This window comes from Microtus oregoni, unplaced genomic scaffold (genome assembly GCF_018167655.1).
Source record: "Microtus oregoni isolate MIOR12 unplaced genomic scaffold, Mior012 000035F_ref0000213, whole genome shotgun sequence".
NCBI classification, from domain to species: Eukaryota; Metazoa; Chordata; class Mammalia; order Rodentia; family Cricetidae; genus Microtus; species Microtus oregoni.
The window spans coordinates 7884848-7911244 of NW_024543094.1; the positions used below are offsets into that span (position 1 = coordinate 7884848).

Genomic DNA, 26397 nt, shown 5'->3' on the forward strand with positions numbered 1-26397 from the left:
TCATCTGACTCAACTCTGCATCTCTTTACATCTCATGTAGTGCTCATGCACACACATACTACTGATATACAAACTATTACTACTACTACTACTACTACTACTACTACTACTACTACTACACACACACACACACACACACACACACCACAACACACCAGGCACATCAGACACCACATATATCACACAATACTTTTGAATGAAAGGATCCATTTAAGGAATGAAAGATAAGATTGTTACAGTATCTCCTTTAAAAAACCTGGAAAATAGTCATTCCTTCCAAGATATTTGCGTGGAATTTTTTTCTGTGAAAAATTTATGCTTGTGTATGAATTGCATGATAAATGAATGTAGCTCAGTAGTAAATTATGGAATCATAGGAAATACAGATAACAAAACAAAAAAGCTGAATATTGGAGAATATTATTATTTCATGTCTTGGGTCTGGGTTATAAAGTTCTCTTGAGTTTGTAGCATGTGACTCCCTTACCCTTGGCCTAAAAAGTCCACTGTGATCTGAGAAAGCTCCTTCCAAGGCCTCCTGCCTAGGGGAATGGCTTTTAAAGTTTCCCTGCAACCACAGCTTCTTCTAAACATCCTCAGAAGGGACGGATTTTACCAAACAACCAAAAAACTTTAGAAGTGATCATATTAATGGGCTAGAGAGATGGCTCAGTGCTTCAGAGCATACTGTTCTTTCAGAGGACCATGTTCAATTCCCAGTACTCACCCAGGTAGATCATAGCCACTTGCAATTCCAGCTCCAGGGCACCTGGTGTCTTTGGCTTCCTCAGGCACCAGCCTTTTAATATTAACTTTTAAGACCTGTATTAACCCCCTCTTGCTTTTTCTGCCCCATATGGGTTGCAGTGTGCCCATCAGGCAGATGGAAGGCCCAAAGGGACATAGCTTGTCCACTAAACTGGCCCCAGAGCGTCTATGTGGAGAAGTATTGGGGATCCTGGTTTGGGAGTAAGCCACAAGGCCGGCAGTGTTGAAGCACGTGAAAACTGTCTCACAGGAAGAGCTGCGAGTTGCATCTGTACCTCTTGCATGTGTTGGGGACACGGATAGTATAATGTTTTCTGATTCCTGAAGAAAAATCATATGCAATTAATACTCACAGTGAAATGAGACCAAATGATAAATGAAAGTGGTTTATGTACAAATACCTTTTTGTGTATCTGCTTTGAAATAGCCACTCTTGTTCTTTGGTCAGTCCACTTTTATGAATATGGGCAGTTTATTAATATCTTCACCCCAAAGTAAATAAATACCTTTGCTTTCAAGTTCCATATTAATAAATGTAGAATGGAGATGTGACTTTTAAGTAAATTTTTAATGGTAAATAATCATAATACTGAAAATAATGAACATTGATCATATTTTTGTTTTTAAAGACACCTGCATCCTATAAATTTAATTAAAACAAGTAGGAAATTACTTTTAACATGGTTCTGCCTTAACCATTTACTGTCATCAGGTGACCTGGTTGCTTGGTATGGGCTTAGCTGTACAAAAAAGCAATAGGAACTCTGAAAAAGGAAGAAGTCCAACACAAAAACTGTAAAATCCTGCATATAGTTATCTAATCACTATAGAAGCTACCTAAGCCCACCCTGGCAAGAAAAGACGTTGCATGATTTATATATTGCATTTCCATGGCAAATGTAACAGTGTTAGAGTAAACAGCTTGGAAATGAGTGGTGGGCATTGTGTCATGTCTTGGGCAACAGGGTATTAGATTCTTGTGACTTCTCTTTCAAAGTCTGGTTAGCACTTAACTAGACTTTATTATAGTTTTTTTAGATTATTTTTATTTAGTACATGTCGATGTTTTGCCTGCATGTATGTCTGTACACCACATGCATGCCTGGAACCCAAAGAGGTCAGATACCCTGAAACTGGATTTACAGATGGTTGTGAGCCATCAGGTGGGTCCTTGGAATCAAACCCAGGTTTGATTTCTACAAAGATAAGAACTCTTAATAAGTAAAACCATTGAGCCCCATGAAGTTTATTCTAACGCTCAGGATCTAAAAAGGTAACTCTTAGGCTGATTCTTAGACAGATGGGTGAGATCTTAAGCAAAACTTACTTAGTGTTTGTAGTATTGAGGTACAGAAAGTACATAATTTCCTCTTGTCCACAGTATAAAATATGTGCTATGGGGTGGGATGGATGTGGAGCTATGCAGGCAGACGTCTCACTGTCTGGATGCCTTCTGTCTTAAAAACAGAACAGGTATAGTGTATACCTTGGCTAGGACAGAAAAAGAGGGCTGGCAAGAGGGCTCAGTTGTCAAGCTTCGGGACCTGCATTCCATTCCCAGGACTTAACATGGTGCAGGGAGAGAACTAACTTCCTTAAGTTGCCCTTCGACCTCTGTATGTGTGTTAGTGCTGTGTTTGATAATTAGGCAGGATTGACCTCTTAAGACATGGGAGAGCCATGTCAATGGAGTCTTACTCACTTTGAAGAGGGCTAAGGCCTGCCCGAGGAGAACAAGTATAATCTTCAAACCAGTGAAGGAGTAGAGAGAGAGGGAGAGAAAGAGGTGTGTGTGTGTGTGTGTGGGGGGGGTGATAGGTGGCACTCTGACTTGGCTGTTTGTTTTCTGTTGTGTGTTGAATGGGTCAGCAGCAGTTGGACTTGGTCAAGGGCTGTCTGTTTAGTGATTCAGACGGTCATGTTTATGTTAAAAGTGAGTCCTCCATGGGTTGGAGTAGCTTTTCCTCAGACTACTCAAATTGGTGGGTGGCCTGATGGTCACGCACTGCAATACTGTGTCCACGCCTCAATAGGCAGTTCTTTCTGTTTCCTACAGGGGTCCCCAGAAGTCTTGCCCTGTGGATTTTTTTTTTTTTCCTTTTGGTTTTTGAGACACAAGTCTTTCTGTATAGTTCTGGCTGCCCTTCTGGAACTCTCTTTGTAGATTAGGCTTGCCTTGAACTCACAAAGATCTGTGTCTGCCTCCCAAGTGCTGGGGTTAAAAGGCATGTGCCATCACACACAGCTTCTGTGGGTTTCTTTTATGAAATAGTAAACCTGAAATATACCTGATAATGAAAGAAAGCCTGCAAGCCTCTCAGGTGTATAAACATCGCAGTCTACATTTTATTCTCATACATACCTGGGAGAGATTCTGTTTCCATGGAGAAGCCCTTCTTTTGTGGAGGGAGATTCCATCACGCTGTGGGTCCAGACACAGCTCTGAGCTCACAACCAGCAGGACTAAATGTATACAGCAAAAGGCTTGAGAGCAGCTTCAGTATCTAGAACAGAATCCTTGTTTGTCATCAGAAAAGAGGGCTGGGTTTCAAGTAAAAACCATGAACTCCTCAAACTGATCTGGTTTGTCTGTGAAATTCCTTTGGGTCAGCCCCATAGGACCAAGGACACTAAAGCTGCAGCTTTAGTAGCTAAAATGAACCCACAAATGCTTAAACTATAACCAACCAAATTTTGATGTATACCATGAGAAGACAACACTTTCTTTTATGAGCAGCAGACCAAAACTGGGTAAGGATTGAAAAAACAGACTCAGGGGGACTGTGAAGTAACCTTCAAAGGGAGCTGTTGAAGATTCACCACTTTACATTTAGTAGAGCAGCAAAAGGTGAAATTTCAACTGCTGTCCCAGTCTGTGCCTGTAGTTTTTTGCTTTTTTATTAATGTCCTTGGGCAATGGGTCACACTGAGAACAGCATATAGACTGTGAACACCTAAGTCTCATCCTTCAACCCGCTCAGTCAGAACCCCAGGAGTGGCTTATAGATAGACATTGGCTATCTATTTTTCCTTAAAAATCTTTTAAGGAAAGATTTTTGTTCGAAGGGCACACACAGGTCCCTGTGTGGCATCTGAGGACCATATGGGGCATGTTTCAGCATAGCTGGCTCTTGTCCCTTCCCATCCTCTGTCACAGGAGAGTTTTCTTGTTCTAGAACTTCATATAAATGGATAATGACATTATTTCTAAAGCTTCTAGCTGGTTTTCATGTGATATAGACTACAATGGAATGTCTAAACCTGAGGAGATCTTCTCAGGCAAGGATAAGAGTTTCTTGGTGTAATGTATGAAGGTTATATTTGAAAGTAAGCCACTTAGCTGTTTGCTGTCACACCCTTCTGGGATAGTCACTTTTCTAGACTTATTAGAGCTGCACTTCTAATTGCACTTAAATACTCCAGGCATCTGAGTATTTAAAACCAATTTAAACAGTGTAAGAGCTAGTTGTCACCCTCTGTACTACTATGTGTTCCAATAAAGCTCCAGACTCACTCTTTCCCCAGACAATGTTGTGTATGGTTACACAGATCAGTAGCCTTGGTCATGCAGATAAAGCCAGAAAGAACTGAACTCAGATTCTGTTTAAGCTAGGTGATGATGGGAGCGAGTTGGAGAATGAGTTCCCTGAACCTCAGTGTGATTTCCATGCTGTTCCAAAGTGTTTTAAAGACAGAAGAATCTAGTGGAGATATTTTAGCTGTATTGATATTTCAGTTCCATCTGACTTTTGCACATAGGTAGACATTGTATTCTTTTCTTTTGTGCAGCACTGGCATCAAAAGAGCTTAGGTTCAAGCCAACAAAGTGAAACATACCATTAGTTTATGTTTAGAGCATAGTTGAAAGAGCCAAGGCCACTGTCGCCAGTCAGGTGGCTGCAGACAATCCAGCTGGGCTTGAGGAACTCAAAGGAAGGTTCAGAGAGGACAGGCATTTGATTGGTGCAGGGCTAGGTTCAGTGTTTAGTGAATGTGTTTTAGTACTACATGAAGGGTTGATTGTGTATTTCCTTGAAATGAGTTACCGACTTACAGACTGTAACCTGGTCAAATAGCATTTCAAGACTTCTGTCTGCTATCTGTTGTATTGTACATGACTGTATGGTCATTTCTCATTTGAGTTCAGCAGTGCTAATGATGTGTCCACAGTGCGTAGAACAGACCTGACAGGGTACCTGGATAGGAGCATGTGTTTCCATGGTCCCTTCTTTTTAACGAGTAGACTTGTTTTCCTGCATGCTGGGAGAAAAGCACTTGTCTCACCCTCCTCACCCCTGTATCTAACCACTTTCCATCTGTTTGTGTTAGATGATGGCACAGGCCATAGGGCTGAGAGGGAAACATGGAGTGTGCCTTCACTTTGCCAAAGAGTCCAGGTGAGAAATGCAAATGGAAGGCAAGCTAGGTCTTAAATGGTAAATGTTGAGCAAAGGATGACACAGGCCTATAATACCAGCACTCAGCCAGATGAGTTCACTGCCAGGCTAGTATATAGCACGTTCCAGGCCAACCTTGCCTATATAATGAGACCCTGTTTCAAGAAATGAAAGAATTATCTGAGATTGTTTCTAGATAGTAAATTGTCAACTTTTTACTAGATATTTCAATATGCATAGGTAATGAATCTGAAAATGTTTTGCTCTCCATGCTTAGGCTATTAAAATGACTTTCTCTGTGTGAATAACTTCCTGTGTGTTTCTAATAGAAATGATATCAACTGAAAATCATGTGACTGAAAAGTTGTGACAGCCATTAAAACTAGGGCTAGCCCCATCTATCTCTCTGCAGTGTGATGTAACAATGCCATCTTTGGCCTAGCATGTGCCTCCGTTCTGACAGAGGGATGTTTGTCCTAGTTTCCCGAATGTCTAGAAGTGACATGAAATGTGAAATCCAGTCTTCTTGAGAGATGAATCAAATAATCTAAACAGTAATAATTTCCATTTTCATTAATCTGGCATATTGCATGAAAAGCAGATAGGTTAGTGTACCCTCCATGTACAGGTTAAAGTTTTAACAAAACGTGATATATTGAAATTGTCTGTTTGGTACTATCAATTTAGAGTGTTTCTTAAAAGACTTTAACCATTGGTCTTTAGTAAACATAGAGATTCTCTGTTACATATGTTATATCCCCCTTTCAGAAAATGCTTTGAAGTTTTGAAATATCAAAGAGATAAAATTTTCATTTTTTAGGCAATATGTCAAGTACTACATATTTCCCAATTTCCTCCTTACTGAGAGAAATATTACTTATGTTTTGCAAATATCATAGACTTTATCTAACAAAGTATTTGCTCTAGTCCATTTTACTTTTCTGCCTTTTAAATATGGACACATGAATGATAGACTTGTTTGGCCTCTTCTTTCTTCCCCAGAGCATTAAGAAGAAGCATTCAAACAAGCAGGAGATGGGCACCTACCTGAGGTTCATTGTCTCCCGCATGAAGGAGAGGGTGAGTGCTGCTGGGTCCCCAACATCTTGCCAGGCTTGCTTTCTCTCCCACTGTGGTTCTCAGGTTCTGTGGGCATATTTGGTCTTAAGGTCTCAGTCTGCTGTCCAGACTGGACTTGAATTTGTGAACCTCTTGCCTCAGCCTCCTGAGTGCTGGGATTATAGTCCTGTACTACCAAATTTGGTTGCTGTTTTATTCATTTTCTAGAACAAATGTTTTTGTATTGGACTGGACTTTGTCTTTTGTTTTGTTTGATACAAGCATTGAATTGACTACATTCAATTAAGACACAATGTAAAAGTTAATTTATCAAATGAATGTTTGCATTGGCTATTGCTATTTAAAATGAAGTGGCATTTCTCAAATAGCTGTTCTGCAAACCTTGAAAAGTGCACATTACATTAGCTATACATTCTCCATTAATTATGATGGACGTTTTGTAAGATTATAAAATACGTTGAGCTTCAGGAATTGATGTTTTACATATCCCTTTATGTATTTAACAACCCTTTAGGCTATAGACCTTAATAAAAAGGGAAAGGACAGTAAGCATCCAATGTACCGGAGGCTGGTCCATTCAGCTGTTGATGTCCCTACCATACAAGAGGTAACTTGGCTCCTTTTATTTCCACTTCCATGTGTCTAGCAAGTTAGAGGGGAAGTAGCATGCACAGTGGTGGTGGCTGTGGTGTGACGGTATGTTGTGCATTTGTGCCTTTAACTGTCACACAGTCTAATGCAAATTTTAAAAGACCCGACTTTTAACCACTTACAGCTAGAATCTTGATATTTGTTGATTACAGGAAGCGGGACAGCTTGACATTTTGTATGTAAAGTACTGATTTCTAACATGAGTTTCTATTTTAGCAGTGTGCTTTGGGAGTTTTAGGTAAAACTTAGGGTGTAGACTAGATTTAGTGTTTTGGGAAACCATAAAAAGAACAAAATTAGGGTTAAATCTAAAAGAAGTAATTCTATTATATATATTTCATAAGTATATTTTAGTACTTTTTGAGAATTGCAAACAGTGAGTTTTGACCACCTTCTACCCAAACTCCTCACAGATTCAAGCCCTCTTTTTAATTACCGACCCAACTTTATAGCCTTTTTTAAAAAACCATCAAGTCCAATTTGTGCTGCCCATATATCTCAGGTTTTGGTCTTGTCTTTGTGCTACATTATAAGGCATGAGGATCTAAAGATACACCCCCCACACACACACTCAGTGCTTGGGATCCTCTAGTCCCTTCCAGCCAAAACCCTCTTGACCCACTGCCATCATTCTTCCCTGAGGCTTCTAGATCCTGTCAGCTCCCTGTACAATGGGCTGATGCTAGCTGGGTTAATGCCTTGTCCTTGAATAATATGAGCACAAGTCCTGATAGGAGAGTTAACAAAAAGACAAGATTTTTATGATTTTACCAGTTTAAAATCCAAAATATGAGTCATGGTTCAGAACAGAACTCAACAGGAAGCGCTTTGGGGGGCTACTGTAAGGAGATACTTAAGTCTGGGCAAGGGCTTGTACAGGTTCAGTGCCTGGTGTACCCCAGCCTTACAGAGGCAGGAATGCAGGGAGGGAAGTCAGGCATCAAAGCTTGAACATAATTTCCTGTAGGGTATGTATGACCTAGGAGAAGTGGAATTTCCATTGAAGGAATGGCAGTTGAACTAAAACTATACAGGAAAGAAGCTGCATGCGCAGGGATAAAGTACGTGGGAGGGGCCTGGGCTGTGAGGATTCATTTGCGGCCTTGGCCTTGCTAACCATCTTTCTGCCAAAATCACTGGGGTGCTCTCCTGCTATTCCCAGATAGCTTAGCTATATACACACTACTTGAAAAAGTTTGAGCTTCCCGCAAGGGAGAAAAACGCTCTGAAAATTATTCTGTTACCCTCTTTGGCCACCAACAGCAGAGCTACAAAATGTACTTTGAAGGAGTCTTTTTTGTGTCTCATCAATGTAGAGAAAGCTGTGTGTTGCTTTGTCTATAGAGGAACTCTCAAAGCTCCACTGCAAACTAGTGCATGTGCCTTACTTAGAGCAGTGTCCTCAGCCTGTGGGTTGTGGATCAAATATTTACATTATAATTCATAACAGTAGCAAAATTACAGTTAAGAAGTTATGGTTGGGGGTCAAAACATCATAAGGAACTGTATAAAAAGGTCATAGCATTAGAAAGGTTGAGAGCCACTGTCTTAGAGGTTTGGTGACTATTGTGGAGGCTAACAGCTCCTTTTTCTGGTCTTGATCCAGCTGTTAGAAAGATGGCAGGCATGTGTGGTCCTGCTCTCATCTGAACATTTTCTGACAAAGCTCAGCAGCAGCTGCCACCACTGCTGTTAGATGAGGTGTAGCAGCTGTGAAGGCCATTGTGGGGAGTTAACACAGTGGGCACACTACTGTTTACGGCACTGTCACTTAACAGCGGGAGTCCTGATGTCAACTTGACAGATTCTGTTCTGTCCTCTTCTCAAGTCCTGTCACTCACAACACATTTGTCCTTCTGTCTTTTACCCCCACAGAAAGTGAACGAGGGAAAATACCGGAGTTATGAGGAATTCAAAGCTGATGCACAGCTGCTTCTCCACAACACAGTGATTTTCTATGGAGGTTCAATCCTTTTTCTCTTTTGTATACAGTCTTGAAAATGCTAAATTCCATGTTGAGAATATCTGTCACGGTTCCTTGTAATTCATGCATGAGTAATGATGTTGGAATTTAAACTGATGGCGTCTTGCTGGTGTGGCTTGCAGAGGTGATGGCAGTGGTATGGGGAAAACACTCTTTCACTTTTTTTTAAATGGTGCTGAGGATGAGAGGCTAGCCCAGGGCCTCATGCATGCTAACCAAGCACTCTACCTCTGAGCTACATCTTTAGTGAAATGTATTCTTTACGTTCACTTGCTTTATCTTAGCTAAGAGGTTTCTCCAGGCATTTCATTAATTCTGATACTTTCCCACTAAGATCTCATTCTTAAAGTCAAGAAGTCATTCTCTACCTAGAGAATTAGTGGTTGTGTTAAATGTAAAACTGAAAGTTGCCTGTAGGATTTATTTTGTCCCTTGAACATGACATAAAATGTGTGTTTTGCTGAATGTGTCTCCATTTGGTAAACTGAAATGACAATAGGGTCACTTGACTTGATGGTGGCAGTTTCTAGAGTACTGATGATAAGTTGTGTTTATCTTCAATTACAGCAGACAGTGAGCAAGCGGACATTGCGAGGATGTTATATAAAGACACGTGTCATGAGGTACTTACCATTCACACCTAATAATTAAACTTCTTTTAGTCTAAATTTAGTTAAGGCTTCTGTCCTTCCTTGCTACATTTAATTATGGCATCTCCTTTGAATTTGATTTCCATGTTTGCCAAACATGGAAAGTAAACAAACAAAATATTTCTGTAACAGGTGACTAAGGATATGGTGGCAGATTTAGCTAGTAATTTTCAAGCACTGTTTGTTGCTGATGTGAGTGTTGGTGAGATGTGAACAAATTGCACTCTGCAGCCAGAGTCACAACTTGGACTGAGGGTTCACATGTGCCTTCTATTAGACCCAGTTGCATATGCATACAGTAAATGAATCACCTGTAAATATTAATTTTGTAAAAATTCTCATAAGAAGTGTGATTTCTTCATTTCAAATTCGATATTTCCTTTTTAGTTATTAAACAGTTTTTTATTGAATGTCTACAGTGCACCAGACAGTGTGTTAGAAGGAATGTATCGGTGATGTAGGTATAGACTCCAGTGTATAGACAGCTGTCTTCTGAAGAGAGGCTGACAACAGGAAATAACGCAAGTGGCCTTTACAGTGATGAAGAAAACAGTGTGCAAGCGAGGGAAGGGTACTGTCACCCTTGCATGTCTTCCACAGGCATGGCAGGACCTGTCATCCTAGCGGATTTTAAGTGTACTAGGTTAGTCAGGACCTGACTGAGAGCTGCCTGTCAGTCCCTCTCAGCCACATTGGCTGCTGTGTGGCTCAGACCATTGCTTTGCTTTTCAGCTGGATGAGCTGCAGCTTTGCAAGAACTGCTTCTATCTATCAAACGCACGGCCCGACAACTGGTTCTGCTATCCTTGCGTATGTGGAATTTTGTCATTTTCATTGATAGAGTACCGTTTCGATCACAGTTACTTCCTGTTTACTTAGAAATGATAATACCTGTGAAATATATTTCTTTACATCATAGTACCTGTGGCCTTAATAAATACTTACAAATGAAACATGAGAAAATAACAATAATTGCTTTTCAGTTCCGAATTTCAAATGGAGTTCTTAGTAAGACCATACACGGGGTCCTTTGATAGACAGGAGAGTGAGTCTTTGCTTTTCTTCTCATTTTCAACAAGAGACCCATGGCTTTGCTATGTCTGTAGTTCCATCATCTCCTCTGAAATGGAAAAAAGCCTCTGGCTATTTGAGGGTATCCCATGACACTGACATTGGGTGGACTTGTGGGGCCTCAAACTCTTCTCTCCTAACAAATACCCAGGTGATGCTGGGCACAGAAGCAAAGTCAGGGCACTCTGTTTACTACTATCATGCACAGGGCCCTTGACTTTAGAGGCAACTTTACCCCAGTTCCTGTCTAATCTGGCAAATAGCCCATAATTCTACCTTCTCTTAAGCTTATTGTTTATATTGATGGCAAAAGAAAAACAAAACACTTGTATGTGTTTCAGAGTTAAAAGGAAAGATCCAAATGGATGGTGTCTTTCTTAATCCACGCTTCTCTATTTAAAAAGTCATTCAATATTAAAAGAAATGACATTTCATTTTCAGATACCTAATCATGAGCTGGTTTGGGCTAAAATGAAAGGTTTTGGGTTTTGGCCAGCCAAAGTCATGCAGAAAGAAGACAATCAAGTTGATGTCCGCTTCTTTGGCCACCACCACCAGAGGTAATTCTTAAACTCATGTAATAGCAAGAGCTGCGCTTATGCATGTGTACTGACTGCTGTTAGAGACAGTGGGTGCTGTGTTTATTTCAAATTCAGCATATGCCTGTAGCTGGTAATAATTTATGCAAGTTTTTCAATTTTACTGAAAACAGTGGAATACTTGGTCCTCAGGTATAAACACACTTGTGCTGAGATTGAACCCATCATGTCGGGTGTGGATCCACAGACAGGCACGTCCATCCCACACTGTAAAGATGTGTGGCATTTGTGTCTCCTCTGTGGCCCTATTAATAGGCAAAAATAATTAACTTGGGATTAGAGCATCAGTCTAAGAATGTGGACAAGCACAGTAAGTGTAGAGGAGAGGGACCAATTACAAAGCATCATCTTTACTCCTGGGCTTCAAAACTTATATATGTAGAATACATAAAATCTATATATTCTAAAAGAAGAAGCTGACTATAAAATTACTTCATATATTTCATAGAAAGATACCAACCCATAGGATGGCACACTTATTATACTGTTCTCAGTGTGAGTTAAGGCCCCAATGACACTGAGCATTAAAAATTAGGATATAACAGTATTGACATAAAAAGTCAGCTGTGGGGCTGGAGAGATGGCTCAGCGGTTAAGAGCATTGCCTGCTCTTCCAAAGGTCCTGAGTTCAATTCCCAGCAACCACATGGTTTCTCACAACCATCTGTAATGAGGTCTGGTGCCCTCTACTGGCCTGTAGGCATACACACAGATAGAATATTATATACATAATAAATAAATAAATAAATAAATATTTTAAAAAAAGTCAGCTGTGCATGTACTTTGAACATCTCCTTAGATCATAGTGTCTGGGGCATAGAGCAGTATTGTATGAGAAGATTCAAAACAAAGGATTGTATTTTTCTCTCCTGGTTTATAGTTTGTCCTATATCCTTTGAGTACTTTAAATGTCTGTTTTCTCATTCATATAGACACACCTAGCAGACACTGTTGTTATGTTAAGAAAAACTAATGACACAATGTACAAGGTTAATACATTTTAGCTTTTGGTGAATGGGTAAGTTTTAGCATAAAAGGCTTCTCACATCAAATCTAGTTAGTTTAATGTTCTCACAAGAGGGCACTGTCCACATGCCAGTAGGGTAAGTCAGTGTCTGTTAGTGTTTGTCCAAGTCTCTGCACCAGCTCTGTCATCCAGATACACTAGCCAGGCTCTCTGAGCTTTGTGAAAGTTGTGACCTCACTCCTCGTGCACGCTTGATACAGACATAAGCATAGCACCTAGCTGGCAGTATTCAAAGTGATGATTATAAGTTAATATCGGGAGTATGGGGGAGGAGAATGTTTTTGAACTTCCAGATAGATAGGTCTCTCTGCTATTCCGTCATATAATGCAGAATTATTGATCTGGATAGAATATGACATGAATGATTGCTTAGGGGACACAGTAAAAATTCTATTTTATTAGGGTATTTTATGTATTGAAAATAAACAGATTGTAATCATGAATTAAGCACTAAAAAACAATGGCTCATGAGGAGGTACTAGTTGTTAGTTTTGAGAAATGTGTTTTTGATAGTATATTGTATTACACATAGGAGGCAGAAAATTATGCAAATAATTTTGGACTCATTCCACTTAGACTAAGGCTGACTTAGCATGCAGGAGAGGCCAGCTGTTGCCTGCATATAGATCTGCAGCAGTAGGTCTCTCTAGGATCTGCAAGATGGTCAATTGTTTTGGACCACTCAGCTTCTTTAAGGCAGCCAGACCTTTTGATGGAGCCAGCAAAAAAGTTATTGGATAAGTAGTAAGTCACAGAATCAGTTCATCCATCTTTACTTTACTAAACTAGCCTTAATTGTAGAATGTCTTTACTTCTTGATTTTTATTAGCTCAGAGTACTCAGTGTTAATTTAAACTGACACCTATGCATGGAAATGTTTTAAATTCTGTTAAGAATGTAAGGGAAGGGGCATCTATTCTGGTAGGTGATCAGCCTACTCTTTCTGCACACCTTGCCACAGGATCCTCACTGAAGCAGCAAACTTTTACATTTTTGCTGACTGTCCCTGTGCAACAGGAGCACATGACTTCCATGTTCTACATCACCTTTACCCTTGTCACAAATGCAGAGACACTATTTATCAGGAACATAAATCACATGCTTTCAGGTACCAGTCAGTGTATGTGTATGCACTCATGTACTGGCACACACACACACACTCCTGTTCATTACTTTCAAATCTCTGGTACATGTTGTAACTCAGAGACACTTCTGAGGGCTTGCATTGTGCTAAAGAATAAAGACCCAGCTTCATGTGTTAATTTGGTTTGTCTAACGCACAGGAGCATAGCACAAATGTAATTTAGTTAATACTTAGTTAATATCCTCATTGTAAATAGATACACACACATATACATATATAAAGAAAAAGTATGTGCATTTTGAAATGGTTCCATAATGTGATCAGCATGCAACTGGATGGGTCCTGCTAGCTTACATCATCCAAAACAATAGATATATTTTTAAAAAGACTGATGAGTGTCTCTATGAACAGTGGTGAGCTGAGGTGACTAAAGACAGTGAGCAAGTCACCATGTCCTGGGAACTGACTGCTCACCTCCTGTCTGTTGGCTAAGAGTTTGTTAAGCCTGAGTGTCAGCCTTTGTCAAGTTGTTGCAGATACTCTTCACTTTAGGCAGAGTCCACACCACGCTCTGAACCCTTTCCACCACTGTCGCTGTTTCTCACTCCATCTCCCAATCCATTCCGTAGGGCCTGGATTCCTTCTGAAAACATTCAGGATATCACGGTCAATGTTCACCGACTGCATGTGAAGCGCAGTATGGGCTGGAAAAAGGCCTGTGATGAGCTGGAACTACATCAGCGGTTCCTCCGTGAAGGCAGGTTCTGGAAGTCCAAGAATGAGGACCGAGGTGAGGAAGAGGCAGAGTCCAGTATCTCGTCCACCAGTAACGAACAGGTGAGTGATGTCTCGGTAAGAAGGTCCTGATTATTCTGCATTTTCAATGCAGAAACCTCCGTATACATGCCTCACTGTCATAAACAGGTTTTGACATCTTCTTTCCCTTTCATACAAACATCTGTAAAGTGCTCTGCACAAGTAAGCACCCCAGTGCAAAGATGTGAGTGGGTAGAAGCGACTTGGAGCCTGACCCAGCCGGTGGGAGGAGAGTAAGTGCGCTGCTCGGCTCTGCAGGTCCACAGGCTCTTCCATCACCAACCCACAGCAATAACGAAGCAAGTGGCTGCTGAGTGGATGGAAGGACTCCCTTCTACCTGCGGGTCCACTACAAGTATTCTCAGCACAGAGGTATTTCCTAGGGTGCCGAATAATAAGATATTACTTTTATAATGCCCACAGCTGAAGGTCACTCAAGAACCAAGAGCAAAGAAAGGACGACGTAATCAGAGTGTGGAGCCCAAAAAGGAAGTAAGTTGCCCACCTCACAGTGTCCAGGTGGCAATCGAGAGAGGAAAGAGTCTGAAAGTACGGTCAAGACAGTCAAGTAATGTCCGTCAAGTTAAGGCCCAGTCTCCCGACTCGTGTCGTTGTGGACTGCTGCTCGACCAGCACACGAGTGCACAGTCTCCATCCCCAGTAAGCAGCCGTGGAGCAGAGGCCGGGGAGCGAGCAGGGTGCTGCTGCGTTTCCTGAGAACCTGGTGTTTTTCATGGCAGTGTGTACAACAGAGCAGTTATCTGATGAACCAGTCATGCCAGCACTTGAAAACAAGGAGACAATGGTCAAGCTTTCTTTTTGTATGATCTGAGCATGTTTTAAAATTGTAAATCTGGGTACATGCCAGACACATTCAGTGAGGTGTGATTTAGGACTCTAGCAAATCTATTGATAGTTGATAATGATTTTATATTTTGTAAACCAAAAACTTTATTTTAAAAGTAAGATCCATTGTGTTAATATATAGTGAAATTATAAATGAAATCCTTTTTAGAATCTTCTCACACTATTAATTGTTTAACTTTTTATTTACTGGTTGTGTTTGGGGAAGATGTATTTAATTGTGAAAAAATATAACAAGATACCAGCCTTACTTGCTTGTTAACAGCATTTGTATGTGTGTGTGTATGGTATGTGTGTATATACACACATGCACATGTGCACACACAAACACTGAATTTTTCTCTTAACTGAGTTTGGGTGAGTTACAATGTCCTTTTTTCTTCTAAACACTTTAGGAGCCAGAGCCAGAAACGGAAGCAGTAAGTTCCAGCCAGGAAATCCCCACCATGCCTCAGCCAATTGAGAAGGTGTCAGTGTCAACCCAGACCAAGAAGTTAAGTGCCTCTTCTCCAAGAATGCTGCATCGAAGCACCCAGACTACTAGTGATGGCGTCTGTCAGAGCATGTGCCACGACAAATACACCAAAATTTTTAATGACTTTAAAGACAGGATGAAGTCGGACCACAAGCGTGAAACAGAAAGAGTGGTCCGAGAGGCGCTGGAAAAGGTGGGGCTGTGCACTGCTGGGGGGCAGAGGAGAGTGGAACAGCTTCTCGCAGGAGCGGCTGAGCCAGTATTCCTATTCTGTTGTAATTAGTAATGCTTTCTTGCTAACATCTTTTGTGTGTACTGAAGTAGTGGGGACAGAGCCTGAGCTCAGCAGTGAGGCTTTGCTTACCTGTGTGTCCTGTCTATTGCTGTCTTCATTTCAGCTGCGTTCTGAAATGGAAGAAGAAAAAAGACAAGCGGTAAATAAAGCTGTAGCCAACGTGCAGGGTGAGATGGACAGAAAGTGTAAGCAGGTGAAGGAAAAGTGTAAGGAAGAATTTGTAGAGGAGATCAAGAAGCTAGCGACACAGCACAAGCAGCTCATTTCTCAGACCAAGAAGAAGCAGTGGGTGAGTAGTAACTGTCCCCAGCACTGCTGGGAAGGCGGTCGGCTGTGGTGAGGTCAGCTCCAACAGAGAAGTGCAGTGCACACAGACGGGGCCCCGAAGAGTAGTTGTGACTCCAGAGCATTCAGGGGATGTCCTCGAACCCCTCCTGAGCAGAGCTGACGTTGTTGTACACAATACAGTCATCTGCAGCTTTTCGAGCAATGGAGACGACTTTAATCTGGAGATGTCTAATGGTCTTCAAACTGAAAAACTGCACGTGTATCCCAACAAGCGATGTCCCTATTCCAGACATTTCACATTACAGTAGTTTACAGAAATTCCTTCCTTATGCTTACAGTAAGAACATGTCATTGCTGGGCGATCGCCTTCCTTCAGCTTGACTGGAAGTGTCATTGAGTCCTGATTCTAAACCTTCCCTCCCCTTGGGATAGAGGCTCCTGCACATAGAGCCCCATAGCTCTGAGGGAACTACCTAGTGGGAACAATTCTCCCTCATGCTCCTAATTTGGTTTCAATTTAAATAATATTCTATATAGCATTTCATGATAATTTTTCCTTTTACCTAGCTTCTATTATGAAGATTCTGTAAATATATGTAAAATTTTCATAAAGTATTTGGTACAAAAAAATTGTTATAAAGACTTAGCAAGAACGACAAGGGCATCCTGGCACATACGCAGAAGCTGTCTAGGCAGCTCGGTGGGAAGAACTGGCTGAGGAGACGGTAGACATAGGCAGGGTGTGCTCCAGCAAGCTCCAGAAGGCCCAGACACCACACTGGTAACTCTGTCTTACATAGGACACTAGATTTATTGAAGACATGATTCTCTTCACCTTCTCAACAGCAATACGGCAGGAGTTGCCACTGTTGATGTAGCAAAATCACAAAACTCAAAATATTAATTTCAACAGAAAGTAAAAACAAATACGCAGTCAAGAAGAAAACTGGAAGGTTGAATTTTTAATTTGTTTGTTTGCTTTTTGGTTTTTTCAAGACAGGTTTCTCTGTAGCTTTGGAGCCTGTCTTGGAACTAGCTCTTATAGACCAGGCTGGCCTCGAACTCACAGAGATCCTCCTGCCTCTGCACTCATAGGCGAGTGTTCTGGACCCTCAGTGTGTCTTGTTAGTCCGTGTGCAGAATACCACTCTATAGTCTTGTGGGTTATAAGCTCAGCGTGCTTTTTCCTGCTCATCCTCTTGGCAGGCATCTACAGTGGTGCAGCTGCTAGCTCACCAGCCCTACTTAAGATTCAAGCATGAACATTCCCTCCTTTCTTCTTCCATGTTTAATGGTCTAGCCTCAACACTAGGCACTTTGAGACCCAGCTGGCCTTTGTGGAAACTTTCAGTAGCAAGAGTGACTTTTCCCTGAAAGGCAGAGCAAATAAAGAGCTTCCTTCATAGATATGCAGTGGAAGGATGTGACGTGATGGGTGGGAGACCAGAACTACAAATGCCCTTAGGGAGTCAGGACAGGTTAAGAATGTGAGGGAAGAGCAGCTTTTGGGGTGGTGGTGGCAGTTGATGCTGGAGTTAGTGGACTTGAGCAAGCCTATAGAGATAGGTGGGTGCAGTGTGGGGAAGATGCCTGAGCCCTCACTGTGGGTTCCTGTCCTTCCACATGAGACACGCCAATGCACATCATGTACCTGTGGGCTAGCCTGAGCCAGACAGCTTTGTAGGTACAGCTTTAGAAACTTAGCAGGCCCTGAGCTGTTGGCCCTGGTCTCATGTGTGCCTCCTGCCCTGCAGTGCTACAACTGTGAGGAGGAGGCCATGTACCACTGCTGCTGGAATACATCCTACTGCTCCATCAAGTGCCAACAGGAGCACTGGCACGCAGAGCACAAGCGCACTTGCCGCCGGAAGAGATGAGCCCGTCCGCCACCCTCACACGCAGCGGTTTTTGTTTCCAAGAAGCCAAAATTGTTTAGAATTTGCTTCCCATTTTGCACCAGCCTTTAAACACTTTTCGTGGTGAAATTTTGCACAGTAGTTTAAATCTTTTGTTAATGCTCCTCCGGCATTTTTCGGGGGCTGAAGTAACATCAATGGAGGGTATTACTCTAAATAAATTCTAATTGAAGATTTGTTGCATTTTCAGCAAATTTTAAAACATTTTTAGGTTTTACAGAGATTTTAACCTTTAAACAACAGATCTTAAAACAACAACAACAGGTGAATATGAGTGAGTCTAACAAAGACAGAACAGAGCTGAATGTAAGAGCGGCAGACGCTTCGGAAGAAAACAGACTACCTGGCCATGACCTGGCCACACGTGACCTTGCTGAGCTGGTTTTGTGCAGCTTGTTCACTGTTCACAGGCATTGCCTGTGGCCATGCTGGCGGCATGCGATTGAATATAGGGAACAGGGTTGACACAGCAGGGCTAGCCCTGCATATTTTTTCTTAAATATTTCCCAATTGTGTTTTCATTATTTCTTTTCAATATATAACTTTTATAACAAATTATTAGCTTTGATCTTGTAGTTTAAAATTGCAGGGAAAACTGGGGTAATCTTTTACTGAGCTGGATCTTAGAGAAAAATGAATATTTAAATTTTAAAGTTTGCACATTTCATCTTTGTCCTGACATGAGTGCTTGTAACAAAATCAGCAGCAAAAACAAAAATCAAAAACCAAAAACTACCTGTACTCAGAACGTGGGATACAGCTGAGGCATGGAGTTTCTTCACTGACCCCCTCCCTCCCCAGGGCCACCCTAACCTTACTCCCTGTGTCTCCTCGAGTGTGAGTTAGTACTCAGAGAGAGAAAGCACTTACGTGTGACAGAAGCTGTTGTTTGTAGGGAGGGTCATTGCTACTAACGAGCTCCGTCACTGCACACAGTGACTAGTGCATGTTACTTTTCTTGTATTAAAGATGCCGTGATTTGTACAAAGTCTGTATTTTGCGGGATGTCTGGTTAAGAAACATTACCAGTAGGAATGGATCGATAGTTGAATAACATTTTTTATATATACATAGATATATAAAAGACAACCAGGAAAATTAAATTTCTTTAAAACTATCTCACAATTTGTTGTTTTTCCACCAAGACCGATCATAGACCAAGCCAAATTCCTACTTTATCCTTTAGTTATTTTTTGAGGTTAGAGAAATAATTTGTAAATATTTATTTAGACCTTTGATATTTATTAAAGCAATTACTCACAACAGAAGTGAAAGAGTCAGGAGAAAAGCCTTTTAAAAAGTTTTCTCCGGTCCATCAGGGTCACTCTAAAGATGAAGGCTAAGGAGTCTTCTGTGAGCCTCCTCCAGCCAGCGCTGATGCTATTGCAGATGGTGGTAACACAAGTTAATTGACAAACTACTGCCCAACGGAGCACGCTCTTTTGTATGAACCACCAGTATCCCATCAAGTCCACCAGGTTACGCAGTAACTGCAGTAACTTGGCACCACCGCTCCCTCCTTGCTGCCGCGTAACCATCATTGCTGCTGCGCTGCCCCAACCAAGGACACTTGACAGTCTTTGTTTTCAGGTTTTGAAACTTCGATCCACCCTGTGAGAGCAAGTTATTGTGGGAATATTTTTGGTGTAAAATCATTCCAGAGTATGTACTATTTACCTGATAGCTGCATGAAAGTGAGGTTCCTGTTACTTTGGCTTCTTGTCTCTGTCGACGCGGCTGCACATTTCCAAGTTACTACAGCGTGAAACTGTGTGTTTAAAAAAAACAAAATTAAAAAAAGATTGTGGCCTGGTTTTGTAAAAGTTTTAGATAAAATTACAATTGATTGTTTTAGGAATCATTAAAATTTTCTGCAATCATAAAGCTATATCAAGGTGTTGAGTTAAGCCACTCTGCACATTGTAAGTACCCATCGTGGCTGTCCAGTTCTATGATGCATTCTGGCATTTTGTAAGCTGCTCTGACTAGCAATATATAGATTTCATTTACTGTGTTAACATTGGTTAATAAATGTATTTAAAAATACAACAATTCTTGTCTATAAGCTGCTTTAGTTCAGTGTTCTGTGGCAGACATAAACAGCTACACCTACAAGTCGGTCAAGAGCCATGGGCTGCTTGTAGGGACTATTAAACCAGTGTGGGCAACTGGAGCAATGGCTCAGCACTTAAGAGTACCGGCTGCTCTTGAAGAAGACCAGAGTGTGGTTCCCACATGGCAGCTCACATTAGCTCCAGTTCTAGGGAACCCAGTGTTCTCTTCAGATCTCTGTGGGCACCAGCATACACATGATGCACATACTCTGAAGGTAATACATTCATACACATGAATGTAAAGGAAGAAGATTAAATGGATCCTGTTCAGCTCTTCACCTCAATATTTACCTTGGGTCATTTCTCAGAAAAAGGATGAGGTCATGTACTCATGCCAGCTCTGGAGAATGCTGAGCAGTCAGGGTCACCCTGTTCTCACTTGGGATGGCAGGTGGGTGCCATTTTACCAGTCTGGGGCTTTCACACCAATGTTAACCTGTGTGCATGTAGTTTTCTGTGTGGTCTTATCACTGACATCCTGTAGTAGAATCACAGGTGGGATGATTTAGGTTTGAGCTTACTGTAGGATTCTGAAGCTTCCAACAGTCATCACAGAACATTCTAGTCACTTCATTTTTGTCTCTGTCTCTAAGCAAAAAGCTTACCTGTCCTAAAAACACACAACTTCAGATGCCTAATTCTAGACCTTAAGCATAACAACTGTGCTCAGAAAGATTTTCAACTAAGAAATACATGAACAGGTATGAGCCCATGAGAGTGCAGACTAAATTACAGTCTCACTGCAGCCAGAGTTGAGGTGGTGATGTGTGCTAGGAGACAGATAAGCAACTTGCACCTTTCCAGTGCTGAAACAAAAACCTGCAATAGACACAGCATGGAAGTGCCTGTATCCTAACATATTAGAAGAAAGCTTTTTAATTAGTCTAGCAACCAGTATCCCTGGTCTGGCCACTCAAGACCAGGCAGCATAGACAGGTCAATTCAAAGTGATTTACTAATGTACCTAGATGTGTTTAACTGGTGAGCCACAGAGCTTGGTGTCAAGCTCAGGTTGGTTTGATTGCAAAGTTCATTTTTTAACCCATCTGCTGTGCCAAACTCTGGTAGAGAAACTTAATGCCCTTTTGACATTTGTCGGCAAGCTCAGCATCCCCTGAGTCATATTTGTCATCCTCTTACCTCAGCTGGCATCTTCACTCCACCCACACATTGTTCTCCCAATCCAGAGCTGCTATGCCCCTCACTAAGAGAGAGGGCACAGTAAACAGTTCTACCCGTGTCTTTGTCTGTAGTCTCCAGTTTAGAGGTGCACAGACCTGATGTCAGGAGGCATTGGATTAGTGCACTATAAGGTCCTACTTCAGCACAGGCATCATTAACAAGTTACCAAGTGGTGCCACTCTGAGGACCACAGCTGTATTATCAGAAAAATAGAAGTGATGGGTCCATATACCAATGTGTAAGACAAACTGCATGAAATTCTATAAGTACCTTGAGTCTAGAACTATCTTGATTTTCAGGTTAATTCTTCACTCGGTCACATTAATGAAACATCAGTATGTAGAGAGACAATAGAGTTCCTGTAATCTCATCTAGACTGCTCAAAGCCACATAGATAACTCACCAGGGAACTGCAATGGTTGGGATCCATGGAGTGGGTCTGCAGCACGGAAGACTGGAGTTTTGTCTGCTTCTTGTGAACGTCCAGGCCATACGGAGTCTGCTGACCAGGTGTGAAAATTCACAGGTGAGTGTTATTGCATTAAACTACAAACTCCATAAAGCAAAAATGCCGAGAAGGAAATAGAATGTTACCAGAACTGTACATTTTATAGTTGCCATACTGTAAAAAAACAAAAACAAAAAAAAAAAAACCCAAAACCCACAACCAAGTAAAATTAATGTATCTCATCAAACACTTTTGATGTTGGAAGTCCCTCGGTAATTTGCTTTTATTGGCTAATGAATAAATAAGCTGCTATGGCCTGTGACAGGACAGAGCAGAGCTAGATGCAAAACCTAAACTGAATGCTGGGAGAAAGAAGGTATAGTCAGTGAGAAGCCGTGTAGCCGCCAGGGGAGACAGACTTGCCCTGGAACTTTACTGGTAAACCATGAGCCTCGTGGTAAAATATGAAATAATTGAAATGGGTTAATTTGAGACATAAGAGCTAGTTAGAAATACTCTTAAGCTATTGGTCAAACAGTATTGCAATAAATATGGTATGGGAGTTCCTTCTGTCTATGTGTTGTTTTTATTGGTGAATGAATAAAGAACTGCTTTGAGCCTGTGGCAAGGGCAGAACAGAACTAGGCAGGAAAAGCTAGGCTGTATGCTGGGAGAAAGAGGGCGGAGTCACAGAGATGCCATGGAGCCACTGCCAGAGTCAGACATGCCAAAGCTTTGCCAGCAGGCCACAGCCATGTGGCAATACACAGATTAATGGAGATGGGTTAAATTAATATGTAAGAGCTAGCCAATAAAAAGCTATAGCTAATGATTTAATTAATATAGTTTCTGTGTGATTATTTCAGGGCTAAGCTAGCCAGGCGGCCGGGAACCAGCAAAAGGCTCTCTCCAATATTAGTACAGATTTCTGGGTGATTATTTCAGAAATCTGGACAGCTGGGAGACAAACAGTACCTTCCGCCAACATTGTTTAATTTGCAAGTAGTGTAAAATTATGGTTATTACTTTGAGACAGGGTCTCTCTCACATATTACTGACTGGCCACAAACTATGTAGCCAAGACTGACCTTGAACTTATGATCTTTCAGGCTTGTACCTCCAGAGAGCTGAGATCATAGGCCTTGTGGTTCTGAGGATGGAACCCAGGGCTTTGTGCCTGCTAGCCAAGCTCTCTGATATAAAAATTATGTCATTTGCATTCTTAGTTTGTATCAAGCTTTCAAAATCTAGTATTTTATTACTTTCTCCATGTCTTTATCGAGACTAGACACACTATCCAATGTGACCGGTGACTTCCTTTGTCATAGATAAGTACCTGTCCTATCAGTAACTAACTATGGCATTCACCAGCATACATGTGTCAGAGTGCCTAGGAGATACAGAAAAAAAAATAATAATTCTTGCCAGAATTAGAACATCCTTGAGGCTCTGTGGCAGTCTCAAATCTGAGAGTTTAGAAATTGTCTGGTCACATTTTAAAGAGAAGTGAGATCCCATCAGAAATCCTTGAATGTGATAAGGATTGACCTTGAGGATGGGGTAGGCAAGGCAAAATTTTACCTGCATCTCTATGGCTAGGAAAGAAAAACCTGCATGGAAATGAGCATTGCACATTCACATGGGGCCTCACAGAAATCCCCACACTCAAAGATGTGTTGATGTGGAACAGCAGGTGAGTGTGGGAAGGGGCTGGTGATGGGAGCTGGCAGAAGAAAAGAGCTTTTGGGAAAAGATCAAGATTGTCAGTAGAGGATGTTTCTTCTTGGGGACCGTTCTCAGGGGAGTTTCATTCTGTTTCGAAGAGGAAAGGGGCGATGAGAGCATTCTTTGCACCCAGCCCTAATGCAGAACTAGTGTTTCAAATGGTGTACTTTGCTGCTCTTCAGGGAAATGTTAAGTGAAGCAGTCCAGGGGAAGACAGCACTAATCTGACGTGGGTGAGATTCTAAGGCAGTCAAGGGCAAAGACTCAGATAGTACCTTGTCTGGCAGGAATCAGGGATGGGAGTTGCTAGGGAATGGCCAGCAACATCCAAGCACGAAAGATGAGTGAGATCCAGAGACCAACAGCAACACTAGCTCCTGACAGTGCTCATTTACCAACCAAGGACAAAGAAAACACAGAATGAATGCAAAAGCCCTCAAAAATGACCTCCCACTGAGGCCAGGCCACACCCACTAGGACTGCTTTCAGCCATCAATCATCCTCCGCAGTCTCACCCCCAGACTCCAGGGTACAGGAAACCTTGTGTACTACTGACTTCTACATGTCCCTTGTCTTCCTATACACAGCAACATTCTCATCTAATTGCTATGAGAAAATTCTCAACAAATCAACTTAAAGAAGGAAGGAATTATTTTGTATTTTGGCTCACCAGTCAAGGTTCAAGTCCATCATGACACAGGAGGCACAGGGGTAGAAGTGTGGGGTTTCTGGCTATGTATCTGCAGCTGAAAGGCAATGAAAGGCCAATGCCTGTCCCTATAAATACCCTCTAAAGCAATAAACTAAGTCCAGTTGACAATGAAGATTAGCAATCACATCTGCACACCTAGAATGAAAATCTCGCAACAGTTGTTAGACTCCTTTAGCAATCTACTATGCTGAATGTATGTGAATGTGGTGTGTTCACCCACACTGTGATCAGAGAATTTGCAATGCTTGCATTTGGAGATGGAGGGAGGAGGAGAGATACTGTGAGGTGGCATGATACCAGTGACTGCAAGTAATTAAAGCATGGGAACCAAGATTACAGATAGAGGAAAACCAATAGACAAGATAGTACTGTAAAGGATGTACTAAACAGTACTGTAAAGGATGAAAAAAAAAAACAGAGGCCTCACCCACTGCTGGCAAGAATGTAAAATAAGGACTTGGGAGATGGCTCAGTTGGCCAAGTGCTTTCCGTTAAAGTATGAGGACCTGGGTTTGATCTCCAGAACCCATGCATAAAAGGCCATAACTTCAGTGCTGGGGAGGTGGAGATTGGTGGATTCTGGGAGCTTTCATGGAGCCTTGTTTACTTGCAAAGTCCAGCCAGAGAGAGACCATGTTTAAAAAAAAAAAGGAGATATTTACATTTATCATTATCTACCTACGTATATAATTTTATATGACAGATGTATATATGTATATAATCAATCTCATATGCGTGTGTGTGTGTGAAAGAGAAAGAGAGAAGGAAAAAGTGGACAATGCCTGAGGTATGATACCCAAGACTGTCCTTAGGCCATATATATGTCCTTAGGGCACAAGCACACGTGCACACAACACACACACACACACACACACACACACACACACACACGGAGGGAGGGGAGGGAGGGAGAGAGGGGGGAGGGAGAGAGAGAGAGGAAGAGAGAGAGGGAAGGAAGGAGGAAGGGAGGGAGAGAGAGAGAGAGAGAGAATGTAAAAGCAGGCAGTTACTTCAGAAAGTAACTACACAGTGTGACCACATGTCCAGCCATTTTGCTTCCTCAGAGAACGGAAAGCATAGCTGCTACGAACTGTGTGCATGTCCATGGTGGTGTCACCCCTCAAAGTTGCAGAGTGTCCCAGAGGCCATTGAAATGCAGTGCACACTCTGCGATGGGTCAAAAACGCAAGTGCTTCATCAAGAACATTCTTCTGTGGCAAGAGTCACAGAAGCTCACTTGTTGCATGACTTTTTTTTAGGACATTTCCAGAATAAGCAAATCTGTAGAAAAAGAAAGTACATGGTGCGGGGAGGGAATGAGAGGAGGCAAGTGTGGGAAGCTGTGACTGTGAGTCAATCATTCTGAAACATGTTTGTGATGATGGCTACTGTCTCTAGGATGTGCAATAAGATATGTAAATTCAGGTTTTGTATGGATCTGATATGTGACTTTTATTTCAAAAGACTATTTAAACTAAAAGCATTCTTAATCATGACTGTTAGAAAGTCAAAGCAGAACAAGTATTCAAGCTAAGCCTGTTCCACAGTGGCTCCTTGTCATATTGAAGTGGACATAGGTACATGTTTAAAGGTACTTTTAAGACAACACAAAGTAAACTGTTCAGCAAGTTTATTAATTCGGTGTAGTACACTGAATATACTGTATGTCAGGTCCTGCCATGCCTTGTCTGAGGGCAGAGACAAGAAGCATTGATGTCTCAAGCACCCACCAGTGTTGATATTTTAGACATGATTTTAGCCTTTGATTATACATTGGCTTGATAAAGGCAGTGACGAGTGGGAATGAGGAAGGGCAGAGATTTGAGGATTCTGTTTTAAACACTGTGCTTGCCTATCATAAGCGAGACCAGCATCCAATCACTAGTCACCAAAACCCACACATGGAGGCACACACCTGGAGTCATCAGTGAGGAGATGGAGGCAGAGTACCAGAAATTCAAAATTACCCTCAGCTCTACAGCCTGAACCACACGAGACCTTGATTTTTAAAGGCTGACATTTGAAAAATGGTGCAAAAGCATAAAGAATGCAAAATAGGACCTTATGATGTGTCTCTGGGTAAAGTGGAGAGAACTATTCTCAACTTCATACACAGAGGAGTCAATTCTCCCAGTTAATAGAGTTTGGAACCATGGAGAAGCAAAGGTCTCATCAATGACATCTGAGAAGACGATACAACCACATGTTTAAAAATAAATGCAGAAACATCATTTAGCTCAGTGATGGAGAA

The 26397-nt window shown here is 41.6% G+C and overlaps 1 protein-coding gene across 8 annotated transcripts in view; it reads left to right on the top strand.

Annotated features, from left to right (window-relative positions):
- The window catches only part of Zmynd11 (zinc finger MYND-type containing 11), an 88323-nt gene extending 70186 nt beyond the window's left edge, over positions 1 to 18137 (top strand). For 6 of the 8 annotated variants that reach the window (XM_041630661.1, XM_041630660.1, XM_041630659.1 and 3 more), the window contains 11 exons: positions 6168 to 6245; positions 6760 to 6852; positions 8772 to 8859; positions 9448 to 9503; positions 10263 to 10340; positions 11043 to 11161; positions 13941 to 14148; positions 14551 to 14787; positions 15387 to 15659; positions 15865 to 16050; positions 17804 to 18137. In XM_041630661.1, coding sequence (XP_041486595.1) covers positions 6168 to 6245; positions 6760 to 6852; positions 8772 to 8859; positions 9448 to 9503; positions 10263 to 10340; positions 11043 to 11161; positions 13941 to 14148; positions 14551 to 14787; positions 15387 to 15659; positions 15865 to 16050; positions 17804 to 17926 — 1539 coding nt within the window. In that variant the 3' untranslated portion in view covers positions 17927 to 18137. The remainder of the gene's footprint in view (positions 1 to 6167; positions 6246 to 6759; positions 6853 to 8771; positions 8860 to 9447; positions 9504 to 10262; positions 10341 to 11042; positions 11162 to 13940; positions 14149 to 14550; positions 14788 to 15386; positions 15660 to 15864; positions 16051 to 17803) is intronic. The other 2 variants (XM_041630665.1, XM_041630666.1) reach the window with 1 other exon arrangement.
- Positions 18138 to 26397: the final 8260 nt, after the last annotated feature.